Source organism: Prionailurus viverrinus, chromosome F2 (assembly GCF_022837055.1).
Source record: "Prionailurus viverrinus isolate Anna chromosome F2, UM_Priviv_1.0, whole genome shotgun sequence".
NCBI lineage: Eukaryota > Metazoa > Chordata > Mammalia > Carnivora > Felidae > Prionailurus > Prionailurus viverrinus.
In genome coordinates this window covers 23,098,904-23,126,131 of record NC_062578.1, presented here as the reverse complement: position 1 = coordinate 23,126,131, position 27,228 = coordinate 23,098,904, and the positions used below count along the sequence as shown (strand labels likewise).

At 40.7% G+C, this 27,228-nt stretch overlaps 1 protein-coding gene across 1 annotated transcript; it reads right to left on the bottom strand.

The window, feature by feature from the left end:
* Positions 1–27,227, bottom strand: RDH10 (retinol dehydrogenase 10). Its single transcript, XM_047842533.1, has 6 exons — positions 26,939–27,227; positions 25,097–25,332; positions 5,325–5,423; positions 3,966–4,111; positions 2,112–2,243; positions 1–2,000 (listed from the first exon to the last, which is right to left on the bottom strand). Exons 1-6 carry the CDS (start codon positions 27,225–27,227, stop codon positions 1,877–1,879), a joined length of 1,026 nt encoding a protein of 341 aa, XP_047698489.1. The 3' UTR covers positions 1–1,876.
* Position 27,228: the final 1 nt, after the last annotated feature.

Sequence of the window (27,228 nt, the reverse complement as noted above, 5' to 3'; positions counted from 1 at the left end):
TTTAAATTATAACACATGAGAATAAAATTAAATGTAAGTAAGGCTTTCCTTAGTCTTGAAACCAATAAATGGGTCATGACAGTAGCATGGATTTCTCTAGGCTGGTTTGAGAGTGCCCTGGGCTGGCTGGGAGGACCTGGACAAACTGAGAATATCTGTCTCTACCCCCCACAGTGTTAGGAAGCATTGCTTCCACTCCAAATGCCTCAAATGTTATAATGGTCTCAGGCGTCGGTGTCGTTTCCTTTTTTAGAGAATTTCTAACATAAATGAAGCTATTCCTTAAGACCAGCGCTGGGAATGCCCGCAGTGAGCTGGACTTTCCTGTATGTGATTACAGTGCTGACCTGATCCACGGAGCAAACTCATGGCAAATGGGATGCGGTCTTCCCACTTTCAGTGCGAACAAGCCCCTGATGAAGTATCTCATCTAAGGAGACGGTAACAATAGAAACTTGAGTGCACGGCACCCTGAGTTGTTAATGGCAGTTCGTGAACATTACCCCATTCAAACGTTTCTTCTTTTAAGTGTGATCTGGCATGAGTAAAAAAGGGGACGCAATGATTTTCTCTACAATATTACTGATAACTAATAATCACAGTCCATTGCACATGTAGGTTAATTCTTTAAATTTAATCAGTCCTTTATAAAACGTCCCAATTAATTAGTAAAAGATGGCTTATTTTAATAGCCTTAAACATTGGTTGCTATTTAAACAAGACATTCTAAAAAAAAAAAGGCAATCACATAATAGTTTATAGTAATTTACAAGTGGATGGTATACATTTAGATACAGAGGTAGAGGTCCACTTTAACAACATTTCACTAATACACATTTACCAAATTCAAGGCACAAAATAGTTTGCTTTACAAAAAAATACTGTAAAAATGTCAATTGCTGTTCTACAATGTGAATAAAACTTTCAGAAGAATCTTTACACCCTTCCATACGTACTCCATAGAATATGGTTTTTCCCCCTCAGTAATCATAGTTGGCACAAAAATGGGGACTTTTTTTTTTAATGCGGAAGTTCCCAATTTTAGGAACTGTTTCTTTGCAGAGCTGCTATGTATTCTAGATAAAAGTCCACTCAGAGAAATGAAACACAGCAACTTCCTGAGGAAAGGGCACTTTCTGTATGCAGCAAAATTCACAGGTAGAAAATGTATGACCTTTGTGGATAACTAGGTCTCCAGAGTAATAGATCCTTAAGGGAAGATTTCAGAGATAAAATTAAAAATCCAGCTAACACTTCAGTCATTATGACTTTAAGAAAGAGACCTGATCACCTTTACTGTAATAATCAAACATCATTTACTTCAAATTGGTGGAGATTTCAAAATTCCTTTTCAAAAGAGCTGTACACACAAACACCACGAAAAGCCACACAGGCTTTGCAAAACTGAAACTTATAAAACATGAGAAAATAGAGCACTATCAGTCCTTGAAGTTGCAAGGGCGTCAATTGGCTAGAGTTTAATTACAAGAATTAATAAACTCCATGGAGATTAAAAAAAAAAAAAACCCCACACGGCTGAAACACACTGTTGTTATCATCTCTAGACTTTCTGCTCATTAAAAAAAATAATGGTAGCCTGGAGATGTCACACAGTGCTTGTCTGAAAGATTTGACAGGTTTTAGGGTTCGGCCGAAAAGGAGCCTGCTGGCAACAAGGTAAGCTCACTTTTGCTGATCACATTTTCCAAGTATTCTAGTCGGTTAATTTACACTTTATTTTTTAAAAAGTTGATTTAAAAAAAAGTCAACACGGATTTGGAATCCAGAGAATGTCAATAATGCTGATGTAGATAGGACTGAAATACCTTGATCGTCTTCTGATAGAAATGATATTCCATACAAAAAAGATCGATTCTCAGATTCCATTTTTTGCTTCATTATTGTTTGTGGCTTGTTTTCTTTGAGCGATAAATGGGTACATACACTTGTCTGCTCCTAGGAACCGATACATGCACACGACTGCTTCAAAAGGGAGGATGCTGAAAAGGGAAAGGGGGCTATTAGCAAACGTGTGACGTCTCATGTGAAGTTATAGGGGTGGGGCGGGCATGAGACAGACGCAGTGCACCAGGGAACCCCACCCGAGTTACCTCTTCATGAACGTCACGATGTACATGAGGCGGGGGGTGCAGATCATGGGCTGGTCGGTGAGGATGGCCTTCATGGCCTGCTTCACACAGTAATCCGGCTTCAGAGGGGGCAGAAAAGGCTCAATTTCTTTCCTGGAAGTTATATATTAGAAAAAATGAAATTAACGCAAAGTAGGGAAGACTGGAAATACACATCCAAACATTAATAACGGCATTATCTAACATAGGTTCATTTTGTTTCCTTCATTGTGCTTTTCTGTATTTTCCACAATTTCTTACTATGAATACATTTTATTTGCATAGTCTGGAAAACGAGCTAAAAAAAAAAAAAAAGCAAAATCAGTCTGCTTTTCTCTAAAATGAGAAAATCATGTTTTTAAAATGCCTTAAAATGTATTTCATATTATTTTTCTATTTTTTTTTCAATAGAAAAAGAAGAGAGTGTTTGGCATAACACTCAACCCAAACATTATGCCGTACTTTTTATTTATTTCTAATATATTTTTTTTAACATTTATTTTTGACAGAGACCAAGCACGAGTTGGGGAGGGGCAATGAGAGAGGGAGACACAGAATCCAAAACAGACTCCAGGCTCTGAGCTGTCAGCACAGAGCCCAGCGTGGGGATAGAACTCATGAACCGTGAGGTCATGACCTGAGCCTGAGCCAACATTGGACACTTAACTGACTGAGCCACCCAGGCACCCCAACGACGCCAAACTTTCAGTGCTAAGTGTTGCTGAAATGATGGCGTGTATACTGGCATAACCTTCCTGAGTGAAGAAAGTCAGCTACACACATTCCAAGGTATTTTCTCTCGGGGGTCTCTGAAACAAAGTACATATAGACATCCTACCTTCAGCTGAATCCATTACATTACACATTAAAATAACCTAATAGTATAACGTGCTCCTTTCACTTTTCATTGTCTCACCACAGTTTTGGACACCTGCCATGATGCTAAATAGGAAACAGGACTCCTTACACTCTCAGCAATTGGCTTCTAAGTATATAAGACGAAGACAGACACACACACACACGGGAAAAGAGGCAGAGCTTGAGTCTGTTCCCGTCCAGACTAGGAGTCAGCCTGAGACTGGAATGACTCAAATCAAGCTCCACCTGCTTCCCAGCTTGGCCAGGCTCAGGATGTGTTAAGAATGGCCCTCACCAACAGGGAACTGGTTATCTTCCTTTGCCTTTCAAATTCTTCCCAGAAAAGATCTCAAAGTAAGCATGTCTTCACAGGTATCCTATTAAGATTTGTGAGCTTGTTTACCGGCTTAGTTCAAGTCCGACGTGACCTGGCATTTATATTCCCATATGCCTCCTTTCAAAGTGGGTGGGAATTTTACTTTGTCTTTAGTAAATCTAAATAGTTCTTCTCATTCTGTCACAATGAATCTACCTATATATACTCTCCACAAAAACGAAGCTCCCAAATCTGGAGAGCAATATTCAAAGGTCTTTTTAAAAGAAAAGCTTACTCTTTTGTGACAGTGACATTGTTTCAGATCCAAATCAAAGTCACATTCATTTACCAATACTAAAGAAAAAAAAAAACTCCTAAGGAAGTAGCTTCTAAGGAAAATCCTGGATATTTCTTTTCTTCTTGAAGAGAGGCCAATTCCTTTCTGATGCTTCTAGACTGACTTCCTCGCGCTAGTATCTGTGGGTACCCGACCCTCACCTGTTAAGCTTTTTCATTGGAACTTTACAAACCTTGACCAATGAAATGACAGGTTGAACTGTGAAATGATAGTTAGAGGGTAAGATCTGATTCTACATATTCTCCCAATATGGAAAGATGATTTCTAAACTGCTTTTTTATCAATAAGATAGGTTCTCACTGACCTGATTCGGCAGCCTCTGAACATGCCCGTGTCTACAAGGTAAGGGCAAACCAACGTTGTTTTAATTCCATCCTTTTCAGCAGCCTTTAACTCATGGCTCAGGGATTCATGAAAACCCACCACTCCAAATTTACTGGCACAATAATCCTGAGTTAGAGGGGGAGAGAACAGAAACACTAAGTATGTGCACAGATCCCCCACCAAACCCACCAAACTCAAGCTTCCGTGATCCTATTACTTTGGTTATGTGTTTGATACAGAAGGTTACAGGTGACTAAGCAAAGAAAAGGAAAGCATTTTTAAAAGACAGCTATCTGATGTGGTTTGGTGCAGAAATAATATTTTCAAAGCAACAGCAGATGAACACTTTTTGCCACATCGACCAAGTATCATATTACTTTGGGGAAGTTACCACAAAGGATTCTATAAAGGCTAACACACTGAAGCTAAAAATGGAGAAGGGTTCACTTTGAAGTTTCTGGAAATTTACAAATGGCCTCTTGTTCAGTAAAGGAGAATAAAAATCCAGTTTGTTTAATTCTATGAGAGCAAAGGTGAGTCTAGCTTAGGTTATAAGTTGTTATGATCCACTTGTCTTTTTAGTGTAAAGTGAAGAAAATGATAACTACACCTTGCAAACTTAAGCCAAACCTTTACCTAAGAACACACAGTATAGAAAGTTCTCCTTTGTCCCATTTGCAATGTAGGAGTGGAAATGTAGAACATGGAAGCCATCTGTTATTTGGTGTTCTTTTGCATATTTGCATGCAATTTTTAACTCTACGCTATAGGCTCCCACAGGACAGACAGCACAGGCTGATACACACACATGCACTTTACAATTTGTGGTGAAGAACAGGGCTTGATTAAGCCCAGTTCTACAGATCTAACATTGCGAGACACCTCACATCTGCCGTAGCCATCTTCTCTGATGAGCTGATACAGGATGGCTCACTTCTGGCGAGTTGACCAAAACAGAACGTCAACCTTTGGCCTCATTCATCTGTTTCCCGTGGCACTGCCACTGCCCTCCATGGTTTCGTTCTTGACCCTGCACCTCCCCACCATCATCATGCAGAACTGCTAATGAAAATGGGGCACACTGAGGACTGGTCCACCCAGTGCTGCTGCTGCTGCTGCTGCTGCTGCTTTGTCAAACTAGCAGAAGTGATTTTATGGCACAAGATACTAGAGTTGCACCTCACCAGCTGGCCCTGGGGTATCGCAGAACATTCCACAAACAGCACACAGGTAGAGTGCTTTCATAAATGTATGGGCCACAGGTACTCTTTACAGGATTTGGGGATATTCGGGATAAAGCGACTGAAGGAAGGAAATGCTTTATATTAGACAAACAAACCTCAACTCCAGCAGTACTGAACAATCCCAGGGAACTTGCAACTGTCACAATATGACCATGATTAATCTCCAGCATTGTAGGAAGAAAAGCCTTAGTGGTCTGAAAGAGAAGGAAGATTGAAGCTTTAGAACTGACATTGTGAGTTTCATCTAAAAGCCAATCCTACCTAATGTTTTACCCACATAATAAACGTTTCCCAATTCATTTAAAAATCTTACACATCCATGAAAAGAGAAGATCCTTGAAGTGTCTGGTTAACATAACACCGTATCATTGGTATGGCAGGCCTATTATAAAGCCGTGACCAAAAGGACTGTAACACAAGAGCTTTTGGGGACAATCTCCAGAGATGAAAAGAAAGCCGTTAGTCGAAGACTCTTTATCACCTTTCAAGTGATAGTTATCTGCTAATCTAAACTACTCCCAGGTCAGAGATCTTTTTATGCTCGTGACACTTTAACACAGCTATCTCGTGGTCTGTGAGAGGACCTCCAGCTTACCCTGTATCTACAGGAGGTAAAGTAGTTCAGGATGTAAAAACGCGGGATGAAAGTACAGGATCATTTTAATGAAAACTGTGTCCTATGCTGACTGCACTGCCAAGAGCTTACAGCATTCTGAATGCACACACCCCTCTGTGGAGGTTTACAGGGCAGTGACTTTCCCACAGAAGCAGGTGACTGGCCAGTGTAGCCAAGCAAGTAGCAGAAGTTCCAGGGCAACAGACCCAGGGACAGCATTGATTTCTTATTCGCTAAACTCTTTTTCCCTCTGGATCTTTTACCTTCAAGACACAACAAGGCTGTATTAAAAAAAAAAAAAAATTACTTCAAATTGCTTAAGATCATCTATTAACTACTTCACCAGGCTCCCAACAGTTTTATAACCTGCTTCTTAAAAGAAAGCAGCAAAGAGCAATCTGTCTACTGTTGAGTTATATCCCATTGCCAACACAGCCTCCCCATGATTTATGAAGTTAAAAAAACCCAAACAATACACACTGGACTTAAAGAAGAGTTGCATGCCCCTCTCTGAGGATTTCCTGGCTAAGGGATCACTGAATTTTTGCATAAATATCTAATTTGTTACAATAATTTTTGCATGTACAAGATCAAAAACGGTCATTCCATTTATTTTGAAGCTTTTCTGTGTTCCAATCCATGGTGCACACAGTTGCCAGATGAATGTCTGTCAAGGGTCCCAAGGTGGTCCCCAGTCTGCCTTCTGATTAGCATGCGACTCCCCTGCCCCAACTCCTACCCCATTTTTCTGGGCCACCTCACTGCTGCTGCCCAGGGCACCCTTCTCACCTGTGAGGTTTTACCCATGAATTCTTCTCTAATCTGACAATCTACTGCCAATGCCCTCCTACATCATTCAAAGTATAATATTAATCACGTGTTTACAAAACCTCTTATGCTTTTCAACATGCTTATGTCACAGGAGTTTCGAAATAATTCTCTACTGGAGGTGTTGAGCCTTTATATAATTCTATACCACCTTAATTTCGTTCATATTTCTTTAAGACATATGGTCAGTACCATTCACCGTAACATAGAATTACATGTTCTATGGGATTTTGATTGTTTTATATTTATTTGTCTGGCTGCCTCAGATGAAGCTGGGAGATCAAGCTTCAAAGATTATGGGAGAATTACTCCCCTGTAATACCCTGTGGAGGAGAGAATGTGAACCATGTGCCTTACGTACTTCAGAGACCTGGCATACTACTGGATGGAAGAGAGACACGTTTCAGCTGGATTTTTACCTCTTTGCAGTAGGTAGTGGGAATGGCTAGGGCAATTACGATAATAATTATTATTTTGGTCTGCTTGATAGCCAAAAAAGGCAAGACCTGGTACTTCAGGTCATTATAGGTTCAATTTTAGACTCAACAGCTTATATATGGCCATTATATTAAGAATTACAATAAAGTAACATCATTAAATCTAAATAAGAAAATGTATCCTTAAGTAATCAAGTCTGTAAGTCTTCTTTTAAGTATCTGGTTATGATGAACTGTTCCCAGATTAACTAAAAAGTATAAAATTTATTTTTGACGTTATTCGGAGACCAGTTCTAAGTATTAAAAGTTTGCCTAGTCTTAGAAGACAGGGATAGGTTTAGTTCAAAGGATCTTACTTTTAAGTTCTTAAGTATGTAGAAAGTCTCAATATTAAATCCCAAGAAACGACACACAGCATAGAATACTGGCAAGAACTTGCTGCTTAATCACCTGATGAATCTGAATCGCTGACCCTGCTTGTTCACATCACCAGTGACCACTCACTCCAGCTGGCAGCTGGCCCTGACTAGAAACACATGGACACAGAGCAGTTTGGCTCTAATGACCTCCCCGTGCTCGTGTGTGACGTTCGTTGTTGCCTGCAGGTGTTAAATGACCAATCCAGATCCCCTGCACCATATAAATGTAGGTGATACCAGATTAACAAGTTCCTAACTTTTTTTTTTTAAGTTTAATTTGTTGCATGTTCTAAAACTGATTAATGACCCCTTCCCCTTTTCCTGAAATTAGTCTGGTGGTATTAACTTACTCATTCAACAAGTGTTTCTTGAACATCTATCTATCACAGGCAGGTACTGTTTTATGATCTGGCCAAATGATGATGGCTAAAACGGGAGCTGGTTCTGTGCCTGTCTCTAAGCAGAATTTACACTTACCGGCACTTAATTGTTAAAGCACTAGAACAGTTCTAGTGTATCCACAGGGTATTATGCCTGTGTATTCTAAAAACTGTGACTTGGGCCTGCTTTCCTCCCCACCCACCCTCCCACCAAGTAGTCTGCAGGGACATTTAAGCTACTTGTTTTGTATTTAAAGGAAGGAGGAAAAAAAGAGAAAGAGGAAGAAAAGAATCCAAATATGGCTGGCTAAAATCTTTTCCAATTGTGGGTTGTAAACATTTTTCAGAGAAATATGCTTCACTTTGAGTAGCTAGTAAAGTGTGACACAGGTTTGTTTTAAAGCTTCCTTTAGGGAGGGAGAGTTAAAAAAAAAAATGTAGTGGCAGGTCAATGTCTGGTTTAAAATATGTGATTTCTTTGCCCAATCAGGGACAAACACGACCTTCTGTATAAGTGAAATCCAATGTGTCGTTTCATTGCATTTTCTACATCCTCAGACAAAGGCCTATATTCTTTAGGAAGCTCACCAATTATAGGCCTAATACAATGACACTGCTATCAAGGCTGAGAACAAACAAGGTTGAGGAAACTGGGAGGTGAGAAAAGGCATCCAAGGCCAGGGTCAGCCTCAAAACCCAAACTCAGGGTTTCCCAAAACTGGGGTCAAACACTCAGCTCCTAGTGTGTGCCAGGCAAAGGCAAGCCTGAGGTAAGAGCGTTCACATCAGGACCACTGAGGTTTCTTTTTAAACCTGAGTTTTCAGGGTTCGCACTGGAGCCTGATCCACGTGACTGAGCACTCAGGCTGTTAATCATTTCCTTTGCTGCCTGAATGGAGGCAAGCAATTACTGCTTGTGCCTTATTTCCACAACCCAAGTCCTGCCTTGTGTCTGGGGCACATTACCAAATAAACTTTGATCAACACTAATTCTATCCCTTACTTTACAAGAAAAATGCTATAAATGGGTGGCTAGAAAGCATCATATTTTCAGGAATTTTCCCAAGTAACCTGACTAGTTTTCTTTTCTGATTACTCTTGCCCTCAACAGTCTGGTAGATGACATCTGAGATAGCACAGCATATTCCGTCCTTGACACAGTCTGACAGCACAAAGAAATCTGGCACTTTGCAATGAATTATTAATGTGCACAAATATTGTAGCATGTATGAGATGGGGACCAGCAAAAGGTGAAGTGCTAGTTGCCATGACACCAGTCAGTTCAAGCTAAGGTTCGTGATCTTTAACTTTGTCTCAAAGAGTCATTGAAAGAACATAAAGGGCAAATCTAAAAGCACACCCAAACGGCTTAAGTATAAATTCATGCATCTGCCACCATCGGTGGATCTGAGAGGGGCAACTCAGATAACTCACTGAACACCTGGACTGCTGTGTGATCTCCACTCAGGACGGATTACCTAGATCAGAAGTTACCACCCAATACAGGGGGCTCTAAAGAAAGTGCAGAGTTATTAGCTGGTGTCAGTGGTGGCTGGCAAAGTTAGCTAGATGCTTAACCCGAGTCGGAGAACTGCGCTCCGTTGCTGCGTCCTTCTGTTCAAATGTCTGCGAAACAGAGGACATGTGGTTCTCCATCAGGAAAAATGGCTGACTCTCGATCTAGGGGGTCTCAGAGTCAGTAACCAATATACATTCATTGGCATTGTCGGTGGGAGAATTTAAAGTTGGAACAGATCTAGGGAGTATTTTATCTGCAGCAAGAGATAACTCTTATCTCTGTCTCCTTCTGCGTCTGTCTAAAAAGTGTGGAGACAGACCTTTGAATACTCATGAGTAATTTTATCACATGACTCCAATACCATAATTGGCCACGAGCTGATGGGGTTGTTACTGCTGACTAAAAAGAAAAAACAAAGGAGGGAGGAGGACATTCAAATGGACACTGACATTCTTATGAAACATACTTAAATCTAATATTGCTACAGCTCCTCGGGGTTCTTCAGAGCACTGGGCACTTTGAAAGATAACTGTAAAGGTCATATTTATAATATAAACAAGAATTCCTTAAACAGAAGTGTGACTGGACACAGACATGACATGTCATATCTCGAGAAATCTTTGAAAGTTAGGTTTACGCCAAATTAACTTCCAACAGTTGTAACCCTCCAGATCATTCCTGGTGCTCTTAATGACACACAGCAACACACAGCCTGTGGCTGCACTGTCAGGACAAATTAGCCTAAAGTTCGACAAAAGGGAATGTGAAGAAATGTGGTGTCTGGCAAAGCCTGGCTTTTGAAATTTCGAGACTAATGACATTTTAAAGGTGTAGGTAAAACACCTAGAATGTGTTTTCCATATTTGCAAGCCATGCCAGGTTAATGGACACTAAGGGAAAAGCAAAGTTAATTTCTCACAGTAGGAAAAAGGCCTCATGCCATATTTTTGTGTGTTTGTATAACTGTCTTACGGTCAAGTCCAGAAAAAGCATCTTTGAAAAAGAATCATTTTAAAGTGTTTATCTCTCATGTGAACACCAAAAAACAGAAGACTTTCATTTGTAAAGAAGGTCATAAATCATATTTTGATGGGAAAAGGATTAACATCATCAGCACATATAAAATAGTAAGGCTTTTCAGAATCCTCAAATTAACAGCAGTATATACACAACTTGAAAAAAAAAAAAAAGTACAGTTAAGACTCCACTGCACAAAGAACACCTAACTGGACACCCTCACGGCCCCTCCACCTGGTGCAAGAACTCTACTTGCTGTTCTGCTCCTTCTGCCTTTGTCGCCTCCTGGAGTAACTTATCTTTATCAGAATCACAAAGGAACATACTGCTTATTTACAAGGCTAAAATGACATCTGGTGGCACTCTTCTCTGAAAACTCAGTCACTGCTCCTGGAAAACTATGATTCAGTAGTACATACAAACTATTGAAGGCGCTGTGAAAATATAGTGAGCGCAGTTAAAAAGGCTAATAGGATAAATCATCAGCATGTTTAAAGATTGAAAAACGGTGACATACCCCCCCCAAGCTAACCTGGGAAAGGAACATATGGCTAAATACTCTTAATTCTGTAGATTTACAGGTATCTGCGTGGTAAATATACTGACCACCAAACTTAAGAAATTTCACTCTGACCACAGAATGTGATAGTTGAAAGTTTTCATTACAAAATTATCTTTTAAAAAATTTTATTTATTTATGTAATCTCTACATCCAACATGAGGGCTCGAACTCACGACCCTGAGATCAAGAGTTGCATGCTCTTCTGACTGAGCCAGCCAGGGGGCCCCACAAAATCATCTTTAACTAGGAAGTAAAAACTAAATCTGAACTTGCTAGCAATATATTGATTGACTCTAAATCTTTTAGTTTCACTTAACAGCACAAATTCTGAAATCATTATAATTGAATGACAGCTTTTTTTTTGTTGTTCTTATTTGGTGTGTTTGTAGAGACAGGAAAGTCTCCAGACAAATTGTGCAACAGAGCCCCCATGATACTGAAGCCTGGAACTAATCTCGGACTTAACAAAACGTTCATCAAAATCTCTTATCAGATTGACACAAAACATTCTGTCTTTAGCTATAGAAGAGAGGCTAAAGAATATGTCATAACTGTTGAATGCATACCAATGTTACATCTACTGTCCTTTTTGTTATTATTTTGAGGCTATGGGGATTAGTTTAACGTTTGAAGGCATCAGCAGTTAATGCTTAATACACATGCACTAGTACATTCCTACAGTTGCCCTGCAACCAAGAAGCTAATAAAAGAGCTGGGCTTTTCAAATGAACACCTAGATGATGACACCATGAGTTATTCAGCAAAAATAAATGCTTCATTAACTTGCCTTCCCACTGTTAAAGCATGGGATGAATCTACCCCAAGGCAGCAACTCACACATCAACATTCCCTTGCATTTTAGGGTTTGCTATGCAGAAATGCTGGAAAGGAGGTAACTTAAAACTCAATCTGTCTGTAAAGTACACTGGTCTTTGGAGTCCACATGGTCCCAACTGCCAATCAGCTAACCATCCTTATTACTTGACCTCTTTGAATCTTGATTTTAACTCATTTGTGAGACAAAAAGAGAAGGTTCTCCAAGGTTTCTTTGTTCAAAAATGTTACGGCGACTTATATCCAATAATGCTTTCTTCGATTCCTACCACACATTCGAAATACAAGTTGTAACACTGAGGTATAACTTGCATAAGACTCTCGTAAATGACTCAATATGGTATCAGTTCCATTAGTGTAGATGCCAGCATCTGGTAAGCAGTAAAAATCTATTCATTAAACATTTATATGATGTCATGACTGTGCCTTTTAAAATAATGGAACTTGAGTTCAAACCTCTTACATATTAACAAAATTACACATTATCTGCAAAACATTGTTTTTCTGTGTCTCTGTTAAACTCAGGGAAGCTCGGTATGTTAAAAGAAACTGAACGCTGAACACTGTTCCTGAAGCGCTGTCTTCCCTGACCCTCCCCCTGACCGAGTCCCAGATGATCAAAGGAGTGTTCCATGATCTCCTTCAAGCTCAGGCCCCTTTCCCTATTTAATAACGCTTTACAGAATGATGAAAATAACCCACAAAATTGCAGCCAAATAGTCTGCTAAACAACATGTTGTCATTAATCCCTTTGCTTTGCCCCAAACTCAGATCGCATCTCAGAACTTGTAATAACGACAGATCTTCCAAAGGGCAGAGGCCCCGCTTCTGCTCTAGTGACTACTAACCACTTCCAGGAGGCATAAACACTGCACACACAAGCTCAGCCACTGCTCAGGCCCTCTGTAGGGGCCGGACTCCTTTGTCCCTCTGCCCCCATTCCAACAGCATGGCCCAGCAACGTCCCTGTGATCACCTTTCATCATCCTCTGTATTTCGTATGTGTAAACAGTTTACATTCTCCCTTGCTTCCTAGTTTGCTTACGGTGGAATCTTCAAAAATAATAAAATTGTTACGTAAGTAAAAAATATAATCAAGAAGTTACTCCTGAAAACTTATTCTGAAGTGTGCACTGTAACAACATAGAATTTACTCATTACAGATGAGGGTCTATGAGGTCTCTATGTTGTGTGAGGCACAGTTAAAGAGAAAACTTTTGTCAACATCTGAGGGAACATGCATGTTAGCAAATCAGGTTCCATGCTGATGACTGTTTCTAAGCTTTAGTTCTCGTAGTATATGACATTTTTCTGGATTCAGAAGGCATTTTGGACTTAAAAAAAAAATCACAACTTAAATTTGGGCTCAAAAGCCCGTCAGTTGTAGCTTATATGTCAGTACCTTCAAACTACCACTCCACTACTAAATTAAGAGATATCTTCAAGGACAATGATTGCTAATCCAGTAACTGGTCTGGTATATTCTAGCTTCATCACAGAAGAAGACGGCACTAATCACTTATCAATCACAACTCTGGCAAAACCACCTAAACTGTTCCTAAATTGTGAAAACTAAAAAGGAAGACCTCCTCTTAGGTGCAGCAGGTGTCTGAGAAATCATGCCCTCCATTATCTGATACTGGATGCCAATGATACGCCAGGGGCCAGAAGTGGAGGAAAGGGGCATGCACAACAGGCAAGGTTGTAACTTATCCTGGGCAGGAAGAATGTAGCTCTTTAATGCATGGTCTTCATTTTGTTTCGTGACTCTTAGGGCTTTGGAAACTCCATCCTGGGCACGGTGACCAAGGGGAATAGGGAGCAAAAGTGCACCTGCACTCTTCCTTTTAGATACTGGACCGGAATTCAAAATAATAATAATAATAATAATAATAATAATAATAAACCTAGAGTAAGATTGGAACACAGAGTGTGTGGTCTGGCATTTTTCTTGTCTGGGAGATTTCTAAAGGGCTGATTAGCTCAGGAAAGAAAAACAAAAAGGCAGGGTAAGGAGAATATTGAGAAAGTGAGAAGGAAAATGCGTATTCAAGACCGGTTCCTCCTCAAACTTTGATGTGCCAAAGAATCACCCGGGATCCGAGTCCAATACAGATTCTGGCCCAGGAGGTCTGGGAGGGGGTCTGAGAGTCTGCTTTTCTAACGTACAATCTGCCAGATGATGCCATTACTGCCGCTGCTCTGGAACACAGGCTGAGCACAGGGTTCTAGCGAGAGCTAGGGAATCTGTCTACTCTAAACCTCAAGGGGCTTCAGATCAATTTCTCCTACAAACTCAGCAGAATTGGAAGGTTAAGTTTGCTGCCCTCTATCCTACCCTCACTCTCTGAACTGGGATATTAGGGGTTGGGAAGCCCCACTCTCCATACCATTCCATTCTTATGTTTATAAGATAAAGCCTGGTTCAAACCAATGTCAAGGGCTCCCAGTGCCTTCTACAACTATGAGAGTTTATGGACTGATTCTCTGTATATTTGCCTTGGATCCATTTTTAGCAGTGGCAAGCCCCTCTGTTGTCATTTTGAATGTTAATATATGTTAAAATCTGATACTCAAAGTGATGGCGTGAGAAGGTGGGGCCTTAGGGAGCCCTCAGGAATTGGATCAGTGCCCTTCTAATGAAGGCCCCAGAGAAACCCCTCACCCCTTCCGCCATGTGAGGTTTCAGCAGACAGCTGTCTATGAACCAGGAAGTGGGCCCTCACCAGATGCCAAATCTGTTGGCACCCTGATCTTCTTAGACTTGTAGCTTCCAGAATTGTGAGACAGAAATTTCTGTTGTCTATAGCCCATGCAGTGCATGGCATTGTTACAGCAGTGCAAATGGACTAGGACAACCCCTTAGCCATTAGAACAGGCTCCCAAACAGAGACCTAGGAGGCTTCAAAGTCCTCTCCCTGCATCCACAGAGGCTTTGAAGGCTCAGCTTTCAAGACCAGGAATTTAGGCCCATCCCACCTCAGCTTTTACCTTTTCCATTTTTCACATTTACCTTTCTGAAGCTTTCATGCTCTGGTAAGCCTATGAAAAAACCCCACCTAGGAAAACATCAGCCCTTTACAAATCAGATGCTTGGGCCAGAAGTTTGGACAACAGCAGCTGGGCAAAACTGCGTAATTTTGAAAATCCATGATTAGCATTTCCAAAGGCAAAGCTTATAGAGTTATCTGGAATTCTAATCCCGTAAGATTATTATGTAACAGAATAAAAGTTTTACATTTTCCAGGAGATAAGCTTTAAAACAACACCAACAAAAAACAAAACTCAAATCATCCTGTTACTGACACTTTATGGTACCAAGTATTTCTAGAACTTTGTGTAGCCAGTCCTCATAGAAGTGCCCTGTTTATTTGCTACCTTTTGTGTCCAGCTTGTCAATGTCGACATGTGAACCAGAAAAAGCAAGGAAGCCAAGTGACTGAGAATATCCTACAGTCTTCTCAATGAGGTAACCATCTCAGATGCAAACCATGGAAAATTACAGAAAAGGCAGGGAAAAAACACATGAACTGGGCTTTAGTAATAAAATTCTGATGAGGTGCTGGTTCTTTAGCCTAGAATTTTACATTCTTGTCTAATTTATGGAGCAAACTTTCTGGAGATATTAAGCTAGGGTTCATTAGTCATTGCTAAACGAACTAAGCTAGTAAAAAAAAAAAAAAAAAACAATCAGCATTTGAAGGGGGATTCTTTCATAAGTGACTCACAGAAGAAAATTGACAAGGAGTTTTGAACCGGTGGCCCAGCTAAGTATTTGTAGAAGTTCTAAACTAAAGTCTTGGGATGAGGGTCTGGGTCCTAGGTTCTTCTTTCCCCAGGGGTGACCTTAGGCTAGTCCTATAATCTCTCTCAGTTTGTTTCCTCATCCATAAAAATGGGGATAATGGCTCTCTTTAATTCAGGGTTGCTTTGAGGCTCAAATGAGAGGAGAGTGTTTATGAAAGGGTCTGTAAAATTTAAGTGCTATATAAAAGTATAGTAAATGCACTCAAGACTCATTAAGCATATCTTTACAGGCTATTTTGGTTACAAGTGCCATCTATTTTTGGTGATGTTGTTTCTTCAAGTTCCTGCAGTTCCTGGTTCTTACTATGTATGGCTCCCAGGCCTCCCTGCCCTCCACACAGCACCAGACCACGCTTCCGGCAAAATGCCAGTAGCTGACCACCAGAAGCAGCCTCAAAACCATATTGCTAAGCAGCTGTTTCAGTTGCCCAGCCCCTTCCGTTCAGAACCCTAGATGCTGCTGGGAAACAACAATGTTTTCCAGTAACACCTCTCCTCTAACCCTCTCTCCTCCAGTCCTCTTTTACTAGGAGCAGAAACAACCGCTGAAAATATAAATTACGACACCTGACAGAGAAGAGTCTAGCAAACATAAAAATATTAAAAGTTAGTACAGAACTATTTTAAGATAACTTATTATACCTGATGTGTCTTTTTCCCAAGAGATAATAGAACTATCTCGTCTTTAAAAACCCTTGAGAAATCAGTAGGGGGCAGTATGTTAAGTGCAATTTGCAGGTGGGAAAATTCAGGCTTTGAATTTTAAGTTTCAGTTGTCCTCAAAATACCCATGTGCTTACATAAGTTATACCACAAATATTTTCCCAGTTACACTGATTTGGGAAGTGTTATTTTGAGCCCCATTGTTTAGAATAACACTAAGAAGCTGAACCTTGTTAATATTTAAAAATTCCAGTACTAAGCTATTTGAAAGAAAGGCAAGAAAAATTCACATTTTTATGCAAACAGCAAATGAGAGAGAAACAGCACGGTTTCCCCGAACCAAACCAAGCAAAACAAAAAAAGCAAGACAACAACAAAACCCCCACAAAAAACAACCTTCACAATATTAACACCATGGCCATCTTTCACGCATCACTTTGTGTGATCTTTGAAAGTTTCACAGACCAAGTAATGTTTTGTTTCCAAATGTGAATTCATCGTAAGTGGCTTGTCAGTTGGGCTAATTTGACAGCACTCAAGGCTGCGGCAGTAATTGCCCTGACTTGTTAAATATTCTAGCAGCATTTGCTGCAGTGTTGAAAGTTTTATGATCATTAGGAGAGGATATTCAGTTTTTTCCCTGTGGTTCACTTAATTTTAGTCTCAGAGCGTTTAGGAAAATGGTCCCTGACAGGTGTGAACTTGATTTCTAAGAGAATTGACAAATAAAGTAAAATGAAAAAGGAATCTAAGAATGGGCCATGCTGGGTAAGATCAAGTGAAAGATGTAAGTGTTCCCTGTGTTGAAAGGCACACCCTCCAGGGCTGGGATGGCGTAAGCCTGCAAACCCAGGCCGACTGGGACCCAATGGCTGGCCAAATGTGTCAAGGTGACTGGGATTAAATCCTACAGCCCTGCTCTGACAACCTGTACTCCAAACAGTGGTATCTTAAGTGTGAGGCCACAATATAGCGAAGTTCTCTGAGGCTGGCCCACTCCAAAGACTGCCTGTACACTCTACCTGTCCACTACAGATTTTCAAAGAAAGAATTACAAGATACCACCCTCTGAGTTATTTTCCCATTATGCTTACAAGAAGTATCAGCCTAAAAGGAATCTTTAGGTCAGATGATAATAGAAAATATAAAGGGTTAGTTCTTTGAATAGCTAACTCCTATAGTAACTTCTGAGATTTAAAAAAAAAAAAATCAGTAATTAAACCAAGAGAGATTAACACATTTTAATCTGATCCCTAGAGTTCCAGGCTCAAAACATTGGATTTAACTCATTCAGTTGATACAGGGAGTAGTTCCCGATTTCTTAAGGACTATCAGAGTTTGTCATACTCCAAAGATTAGCTACAAAAGGCCCTTTATCTTGGGAAAATTATCGCTTGTATGTGCACAAGGAAAGAAGATACAAATCCACCCTGCCAGGACACCCCCTAGTGGAAATTCAGCATAGTACATACAATTTGGGGTTCCAAAAACATCCTGGGTATTTAGGACTTAACACAGTGGCTCAAATGAACTTTTTCCAGTCCGCTGGCTATAAATACACCATAGTCATGAGCCCTATTATTCATCAAGCATTCCAAATCAAGAAAACAAACATGTCATCTATACATCTATCCACGTAGGCAGGTATCTGAATTAAACAGAGGCATACTGGCTACTTATAATTGAACGAAGCTCAATTTTGGTTTCTGAAAGAAACAGAACAGAAATTTTAGATGAGTCTGTTAATATTCTTTAATTCAAGGAAAAAACAAATAAAAAGGGGTTCCCTACTTTAAAAAATTATTCTAAGTCTCAAGTGAGGTTATTAAACTTCTTGAAAGGAATTGTATTCAAGTTAACTAAAGTCAATTCACTAGAATTTGCCAAAGATCTTAAAAGTCTGAAAAACGGTTAGGGTAAAAACAAATTTAAAGGGAGAGAATAAATGAGGAGAATACAGGCAGTTAAGTATTTGGCCACAGGGTTTGTAGCTCTTCCCTAGGCCCCAGTGACCCAATCCTGCAATAAACAGCAAAGGACACCACCCAGGCACACTCCATTCAAGCTTTTTGAACAAGCTATTCAATCAGTGTTAACATTAGCACAGGTTAAAGAATGCTTTCACTTTGACATGTCCTGTAGATTAATTTCTACTTGGGCAGATAATGGATAAAGCCCTAGATGAAGAAATAATGAGGGAGAAAAGAACAAACATCAACTCCGCTTCCAGGAATCGAGATAACAGGACATAATCAAACAAGAGTGGGCCATTCCCTGGATGGAACTTTAAACTATTCTACAAGGACTACACCCTAATATACAAAGAGACTATTAAGTTAACACGAAAATATTATGAATATTCTTTTCCTCTCTCAGGAGTAGTGATACATTTTGTCTAAACTATTCAACTTCTTTTGTCTCCCAGGACTCAAATGGCAGACAGCGGAGTGCTCAGGGCTCCATCAAGGCACAGTGAGGTATCCAGCCCTGTGGGAGTTTTGGGTTGACCAGGAGATATGAAGATGATGAGTTTGGAAGGCAAGTGGAAATCAGCTTTAGAAGATCTAAGCTGCCATGCTAATAAGCCTGGACTTCATGCTGTGAACAATATGGTCACCCAAGGGTTTGGGGTAGCATAATCTTTAAGCAGGCACATAACAAATTCGAGTCTGCTAAGATAACCCTACGTTGAAGAGCAAAGGCTGGGAACAGGGAAAGAAGTTCAGAGACTCCTCCCAAAGTCCAGGCAAGAGGTGATGGAAGCACATGGGATAAGGCAGGACTGGGAAGGAGGGGATCAAAGTACATGGTAGCAACAGAACAGTCAGGACTCATGAGTGCGGGCAGGATGGAGAATTAAAGATACTGCTGATGTTCCCAAGTTTGGCACTGGCCACACCAGGGAATTCAAGAAGGGGCAAAAAGAAATGAGTTCAGTTTTGAGATTTGTTGATTTTAGGGAATGAGTGGAACAGCCAAGACAGGTGTGTGAACTTGGGAACTGTGTTAGAAATCAGATGAAGCCATTGAAATAAACAGATTACCCAGCTAGAGGTACACAGTGAGAAGAGGTCTGAGTATGCAATCCTAATCATTACATCTCAGAAGCAGGGAGGCCAGGAGGACTGGGAACACAAGAGAAGCAGGAAAAAGTGGGCTTTTTATGGAAACTAAAGATGAGTTTCAGAGATGGTTAACAGGATCACATTCTGTAGAATGATCAAGCTGCACACTGGATTTGGCAATTACGGGAGCACTATTCTTCATATGATATTGGTTACTCAGCAATATTTTTCTGAACAACTGAGGTAACCAGACACAGATTAAAACATGTATCTAAAATATTGGAAAGATTTTTAGAGGATGGTTCTCTGCTCATACCACTTATGTAAAGTGATGTTTTATCAAGTCATAGATACTGATTTCTAGTAGCAATAGATTTGGGCCTAGCATGTAACATACCGAACATAGAAACTCGATGTTCGATGGGCATGTGATCTTTATTCTATGTTAGGAAACAAGGCTATGAAATGACCCTCTTAGGGACACAGTCCCAAGTACCTGAGTGGTTGCTACCTAAGAGATATTCTGAAGTGGGTTCACAAGAATTAATAAGGTAGAGTATTCACACCCCAGGTCAATTTGCAGTTCAGTTCAAGACCTAAAAAATCTTTATTTCTAAAGCTCGAACATGATACTTATGCATGTTATTTATTTAACAGACCCGTTCTATCAGAGACTTAAAAATTGGCCATGAATTCCGACCTTTTAGTAGCTATTGTAAGGTAGGAAAATAATATTTTATAAAACATTTGGTATAACAATTCTTAATATTATGGTTTGAAGGAGGAAGTACTAGCCTAGTAGTTTTATATGAACACTTTAGAAATGATTTTTTTTTTTAATTCTAAACCTAAGAGGACTTGAACAAAACTAGGTTTCTCTAACCAGAGAACAATACAGTATTTGAGATTAAAAACCAGTAAATCACATAGGAACTTAAACACTAATGATTAGGGACCATTCATGAGATATTAGGTACTACCATAGCACTAATGTCTTTAAGTGCTACATTACTCAGATCTAGGTGGTGGGCTTTTACTTTTCCTGGATGGATTTTAACTAAATAGACTTTAGACATTTGGATATAGATAAATGCCTAATTCAGTAATTAGTATTTTAAAACTGTGAAACCTTTTAAGTTAAGTGGTCTATTAATTAACTACCAATTATCTTGTCTGACTACCGTATCAATAGAAGTAAATTACCGACTAGCTATTTGACAGATTTAGCCCTTTACCATGCAAAATTTCTGCAGAACATAAAAGGCCTGGAGTTAAATGCTTTTGCTACCCCCTTTTGGTTAATCAGGGATCAATTTGCTGCTCACGTATAAAGGCCAAATGCAGCTCTCTGGTCAAAAAGGATCTACAGATAAACTATGTCTCGCAAAAACAGCAAGCTAAGATTGGACTCCTCTTAAAAAAAAATAACAAGTGAAGCAACATTAAGGTTTTGGGGGGAAACATGGGTTTGTAATTCCTGTATGGAGGCCAACCTGCCATATTTCAAAGGAGTCTAGAGAGGTATTTTCAAGTTTTTGTAGCACACAGAGATACAGAGGGAGCCTAAGTGAATGTTTTCTGTGATTATGCCCCAATTAATGTGCATCGTATTGCATACATTCTCCTTGGTCTTGTCCTAACCATGAATGTCGCACAACAGATTATACTGACTAGAATCCATCCCAAATCTATCACTTCTTAACTGGTGACCAAGAGAAGGTTCCTAAGAGAGCTGCTGGTGATGGAAGAATACTGGCCGATGAAAGATCACAGGACACTGGAGGGCTGTGCAGAACAATGGCAAGTACTGTGAAAACTTCCAATTGCTTAGGAGTACAGACTACGAGGTTAAGAATCAAGGAAGGAACACAGGAAAAATCCTCTCCTTGAGGCCCAGCCATTAGGAAATATGAATGGTTGCCATAAATTCAATTGGAGCTTGATTCAAATTGGTTTATCAACACCGGCCTTCTCACAGTCGCTAGCCTTGCACCAATGAGCAGAGTTAATATACTACAGTAAATACGAGCACACAGGCGAGGCCGGGAGAATGGAAAAGTTGTATAGGAAAAAAAAGGAGATACAATTATGAACGTGAGCCAGCCCCATTTTGAAATTTCCTCAATCTTATGCAGCTTGAATTAGTCCAACATAATGCCTATTACTTTTTGAAATTTCAGAAGACAGGTCCCTGTGAGTATCCTCTGAGTAGGCTATCTTCTAAATATTTAAGCAGAAGTCTAGCCTATACTATCAAACATTTATTGAGTGTTTATTTAGTCTCAGGAGTAGAGTTCTATTGCAGGCAGGGGAAAACAAATAGAAATATATAACAAACTGCCTTCAGAAAGCTTGCCATCTATTTCAGAATTTCAGGGCACAATGCGTAAAAAATTACACAAAAGAGCATGTACTGTGCCACAAAGGAGGAGAATAAAGAGATGTTGCAAGAGATTAATAATGGCAAGAAGAGAGGGGCACCTGGGTGGCTCTGGTGTCTGACTTCGGCTCAGGTCGTGATCTTGCGGTTTGTGAGTTCGAGCCCCACATGGAGCTCTGTGCTGGCAGCTCAGAGCCTGGAGCCTGCTTCGGATTCTGTGTCTCCATCTCTCAGCCCCTCCCCTGCTCATGCTCTGTGTCTGTCTCTCAATAATAAATAAACGTGAACAAAAAAATTTTGTTTTAAATAATGGCAAGAAGAGAAAAAGCTTTAGACAAGTCATTTAACTGCAGCTTCATCAGAAAATAAGGGATTAGAAAATAAGATGATCTCTAAGGATCCTTGCAGCTCTAATATGCAAAAATGCCAGAAAAGGGCTGGAGTGGGGAGGGAAGATTATAGTAAGAACTTGAGCTAGGCCTTAAAAGGTAGAAGAGTGGAGGAAGAGGGTCTCCAGGCAGGGCCAGTAGTAGAAGGGTTTGGAAGTAGGAGCACCCACAGCTTTTCAGTGGAAGTCCACACGGCTTTCCAATTCACTACATGGGACTTTAACTCTGGGTCACGATCAACATACCATTTAGTGTTTTATGAAAACAGACATCGACTGCTACTTAGAAGTCTGGCTCCAGACAATCTGTTCAAATGACTACACAACTGTTTGCTCAGCTGATCTACTTTTTAAAATGAACGGGGCAACTTCTTTCCCCCAGCCAAATATAGTAAAAAGACACACTGGTTATTTTCTCTGGAAGGAAAACAGCATAAACCAATACATCTTTAGACAGTTGTCACACACATTTTTGTTAAAGAGGACTACTGGAAAGGAAGCTGAATTCAGGTAGCTCTTACATCACTGCATATGTGCACCCACCCACCCACCCCCACTGCCAGTCCCTGTAAAAATTATAGTAAGTCTTCCTTTAAATTTTAGTTGCTAGTTCTCAACTTCTTAAAAGGTTTGTAAGTCTCGGCAAGAAGTCAGAAATTCCAACTCTAAAATGAATTTTCTGACTCAATATTGAAAATAAATTCTTAAGTTTAGATGCTTAGGGGAAAAACAGCTGGAGAATTCAGGAGCCTCCCATATTTTAATATGAAGTGACGTCATTATGGTCAAGGCTTCCAAGAACTCCCTAAATTGTGTAGTTAAGCAACATCTCAAAGCAAAGTAAGGACTCTGGGAAGGTGGTATATTCCTCCTTAGTATACAGATTCAATTCCACGATAATTTTTCTGTCAGAGACCTGATTCAATTTTCTCCTTAGGTTAGAAAGTAGTCCAATATTAGAGTACAGTATATCAAATGATGTGCATTTTCAAAGCTAAAGCTATGGATTTTCTGTGCTTAACACACTCTAAATTAGCACCCATTTTATAGGATGTCTACCGAGAAAAGGCTGCTTTCCTCTTCAAAGTATTTAACTGCAGATTGTATGGGGTTTCTTTAAAAGTGTGGTTTCATTTGCAATTTTACAATTCAGGAAAGTAATCATACAGAGAAAGTAGGCAAGATAGCTAAATTTTAGAGCACTGGGTAGGTCAAAGTTTATGGTTCAGAAACTGAGGATCATCTCAGTCAAAGGCTATGGAGAAAAAAAAAATACTGGTGTTGGTTCACAACTAGCCCACCAATGGCTATATATCTGTTTAAGGATGACAAGCTGACTAAAATCAACTGGAATTTCTAAGGCACTTCCATCCTTATCATTCAAATACAAAAACTACAAGGCCACCTGCAATTCACATGTGTTATTTCAAATGGTGGCTGCTTGTTTTACTCAGAATTGTCAATACATAGGATTCTTGATAAACTGTATTGCCAAGTTTATTCATCTGCAGTGCCCTTTACTCACCTGACGCACCCCTTGCCACTTGTTCTTGTGGACCCCATGGCAGCAGGGACTTTTATTCAGTTGCCCACCCCCACTGCACTCAAGACAGACAGACAGACACACACACACACACACACACACACACACACACACACACAACCTATGCACATGCTCCCCCACCAAAACACACTTAAGTTCCCCCAAACTGTATTTGGTAATCTCCTTACTCATTTAAAACATCAATATGAGTTAGTTAAGTCATTTATGTGTTCATTTCTTGAAGTTTGAAAATGGGTTAAATAGAGCTCATGTTTGAAAATAAAACGTTAAAGGAAGCTTCTTTCAGGATCAGAGAAATGGTTTGATATTCAAGGAACAACATTTGAATAAGCACTTCTAAAGCCAGATTAAGTTTTTAAGCAGTTGCTAAAAAATTAATGAGGTTTAATGTGACCTATTTAAAAGAAACAGTTCTTTGTTGTGTTCCATTAGAAGGCTAATCTGCCTATGGAAAATACAAAAAAAAAATATAATAACAACAAAAAACAAAACAACAACAACCCAACATCCTACCTCCTTACCCTTTCCTTATTGGCTCATACCTATCTACGAAAATCAAGGGGAATTACTTCAGAGGAGGAAGAGAATAAAGTGGGTCAACAGTGTACAGTTATGGGGGAGAGCTTCACACCCAACATTACTGAAGTTTAGCTGGAAAATTGGGATTCATTTTGTCCCCAGAGCAACAGAAGGCCCTCCTTCCCTTTCATCCTTAGATGCTGTAGTTGTGACGGTTAGAAGCGGATATGGTTCAAGTCTCTCCTTCCTCAAGTCTCACCGTCCTCCTGCCCCTTATATAGCGACTCTGTGGTCCTATCAGGGTGACTTCAGTTCTCCTGAGAGAGGCATCTTGTAAGCTGAGACAGTTCTGAGACCTACTCCATCAGGACAATGCCACAGACCCTGTGGCTGGTCAATGGATGTTAAGTGACTGCCAGGGTGGCCTGACCACTCCCAATGGACCACAAATGCTGATCTCAGAATCTCTGGCACTTTCTAAAATGTGGCTGAGCAGTAATTTGGAAGCCTAAACTCTGACTTCAGGAATTCATAAGAACAACCAATGTTTTACAAACTCAACAGAAAGTAAAATAAACAAACCCAGGGTTTTATGCTCCCTCTAGTTATTTTTATGGCAATCTTTCAAACTAGTTCAAAATGTTCAGTCCTTTACTTTCTCAAGAAAGACTGCATGGGACGGGGGAGAAAATAATTATTTGATAGTAACTGGCATACAGTGTAATTCACCATGGGGAAATAGCAAATTAGAAGGAAGCTTTGTGGTGAAACAGTATAGGTGTCTTCCAGGATGGTATTGAAGTCTGGCTCCTTCCCAACCTTCTCATTGAGGAAGGCCTAGTAATAAAAACAAGGATGTTTATATTTACCCAGAAGTGTGCATGGCAATTGACCATCATGGTTCTCTCAATGAGCTCATCAGGACATTCCAGAAGGTGATGCCCAGAGACCACGCCGGCATTATTGACCAGGACTGAGACCTCGCCAACCTCCTTGCGGACCCTTTCTGCAGTCAGGTAGACATTCTCCCTTTTTCCCACATCACAGGTATAGGTAAAAACCTGCAAGTTACAGTGGGGCAGAATTTCTTCCTCACCATTTCCAGCTGTCCTCGGAAGTCCAGATGAAGGGGGAGAAAATGGAACAGAGAAAGGGTGGGGGGTGCAAAATGTGAGTCACGTGGCAATCAGTAGGACAAAGATCACACAAAACAAAAATACTACAGTGAGCTTCAGATTTCTAACACCATAAGGCTTGCCAATGACTGAACTTACAGCTGCCTTCCTCCCCCAAGAGTCTTTGGGAATTATAGCAATTTACTGGATAACTTTGCTTAGGGGAAAATCATGTAATTGTGACAAGCCCAATACAAGTCAGACCTCATGGGATCAGCTTCCTGGAGCTAAAGACACCTGGAAAGAACTGATCTCAGCCCAGAGAATAACACCCCCTCCTCCCAAACACAAATAATACACACTCCTCTTTTTTTGAGGACCAGGGGCCAGAACCGGCTCTTTTTCTTTTAGTAAGAGCACCTTCAAAATGGGAACTCTCCTTAAGGCTCACAAATCAAAACTGTAGCTAACAATCTGAAGTCATCCAAACCCAAGAAATGAACCTAAAGTTTCTCATGAAAGAATGGAGGTCACTGGTTTGTTTTAACTGGAATCTCCGAGTTCTCCTCAGAAGCACCTCGCATAAATCAAGTTTACAGGTAAATATGCAATTTTACCACAGAAGATCTCAGTTTTGAAAGCCCTAATCTCTTTCCTGGTTTTTGAATACCTTTATCTTTTAGGTTTCAGCAGGGAACACAAAAATCTGTATTTGCTACCCTTCCATACCACTTTTGAAAATGTAACAGTTTAGACCTTTGCTTTTCTGGCCTAAAAGGCAGGTGCCAATACTTATGGTGAAAATTGATCGATATGGGGGGAGGGGTGGGGTCCAAGTTAATCTCCTCCGTATAGTTCTATGTATTTTCCGGAAATGAAAAATTTTGTCAAAGAGCAAGAGCCATTATCAAATTTCCTGGACCAATATTTACGGTTGGTTATGGTCTCCGCATTGGCTTAAAAAACAAGAAATAAAAAACAAAACCCCTCAGATTCAGGTGAGTTAATAAGTATACAGTGAGGCAGATTTCCTGAGGTTATCAAAAACACGGAATAAATTTACAATGAGGCTTAAATCCTCCAAGCGCTTTCCAAGAGGCAGCACACCTTTCAATCAGGCTGAGTATGTAACTAAAGCACTTACCTGTCTGTGGTGCAACAATGTAATTATTTTCTGGCGGCTAAAGTTATAGTGAAATCATCAATGCCGCCTTAGCCCCAGCGGTTCAGACCACAGTAACACACAGACATGCATCAGCCGAGTCTGAGAACAACTTCCCAGATTCCTTAGTTTCCCATCGCAAAAGCGAGTGAGCCATTTCTTAAGGATTCACACCTGTGCTAACAAGCTCTGCCTTCCCGATATCCCCAGAGGGTTTAGGAAACCCGACATTCGCCCCCAAAGAGGACCCCCGTAAAGACAAGGGTTCGGCACACCTTCCCCCTTCTAGAACAGAGGTGACCGTGCTCCTTTCCCAGGGGGCCAGCTCCACTCGCCGAAGACGAGCCGGGCTGACCAGGGCAATGGGGTTTGGGGCCCTCCCGGGGAGGGCTCGGGGGTGGGGCGAGGCTTGATCCGGCGCAGGTCCGAGTTACCTTGCAGCGCCGCGGCGTCGGCCGCCTCCAGGTCTCGGTAGATGTGGCGCACCATGCCCGCCGTCTCCTCGTTGCTCTGAGTATTGATGTCCCAGAGCACCAGCAGCGCCCGGCGCCGGGCGAACTCGAGCGCGAAGAGGCGGCCCAGGCCGCTGCCGGCGCCCGTGATGAGGCACACCTGGCCGGCCACGCTCTTCTCCTTGGGCCGCACCAGCCAGCGCGCCGCGGCCAGCACGAACGCCCAGAGCACTTTGAAAGTGACCACGAAGAACTCCACCACGATGTTCATC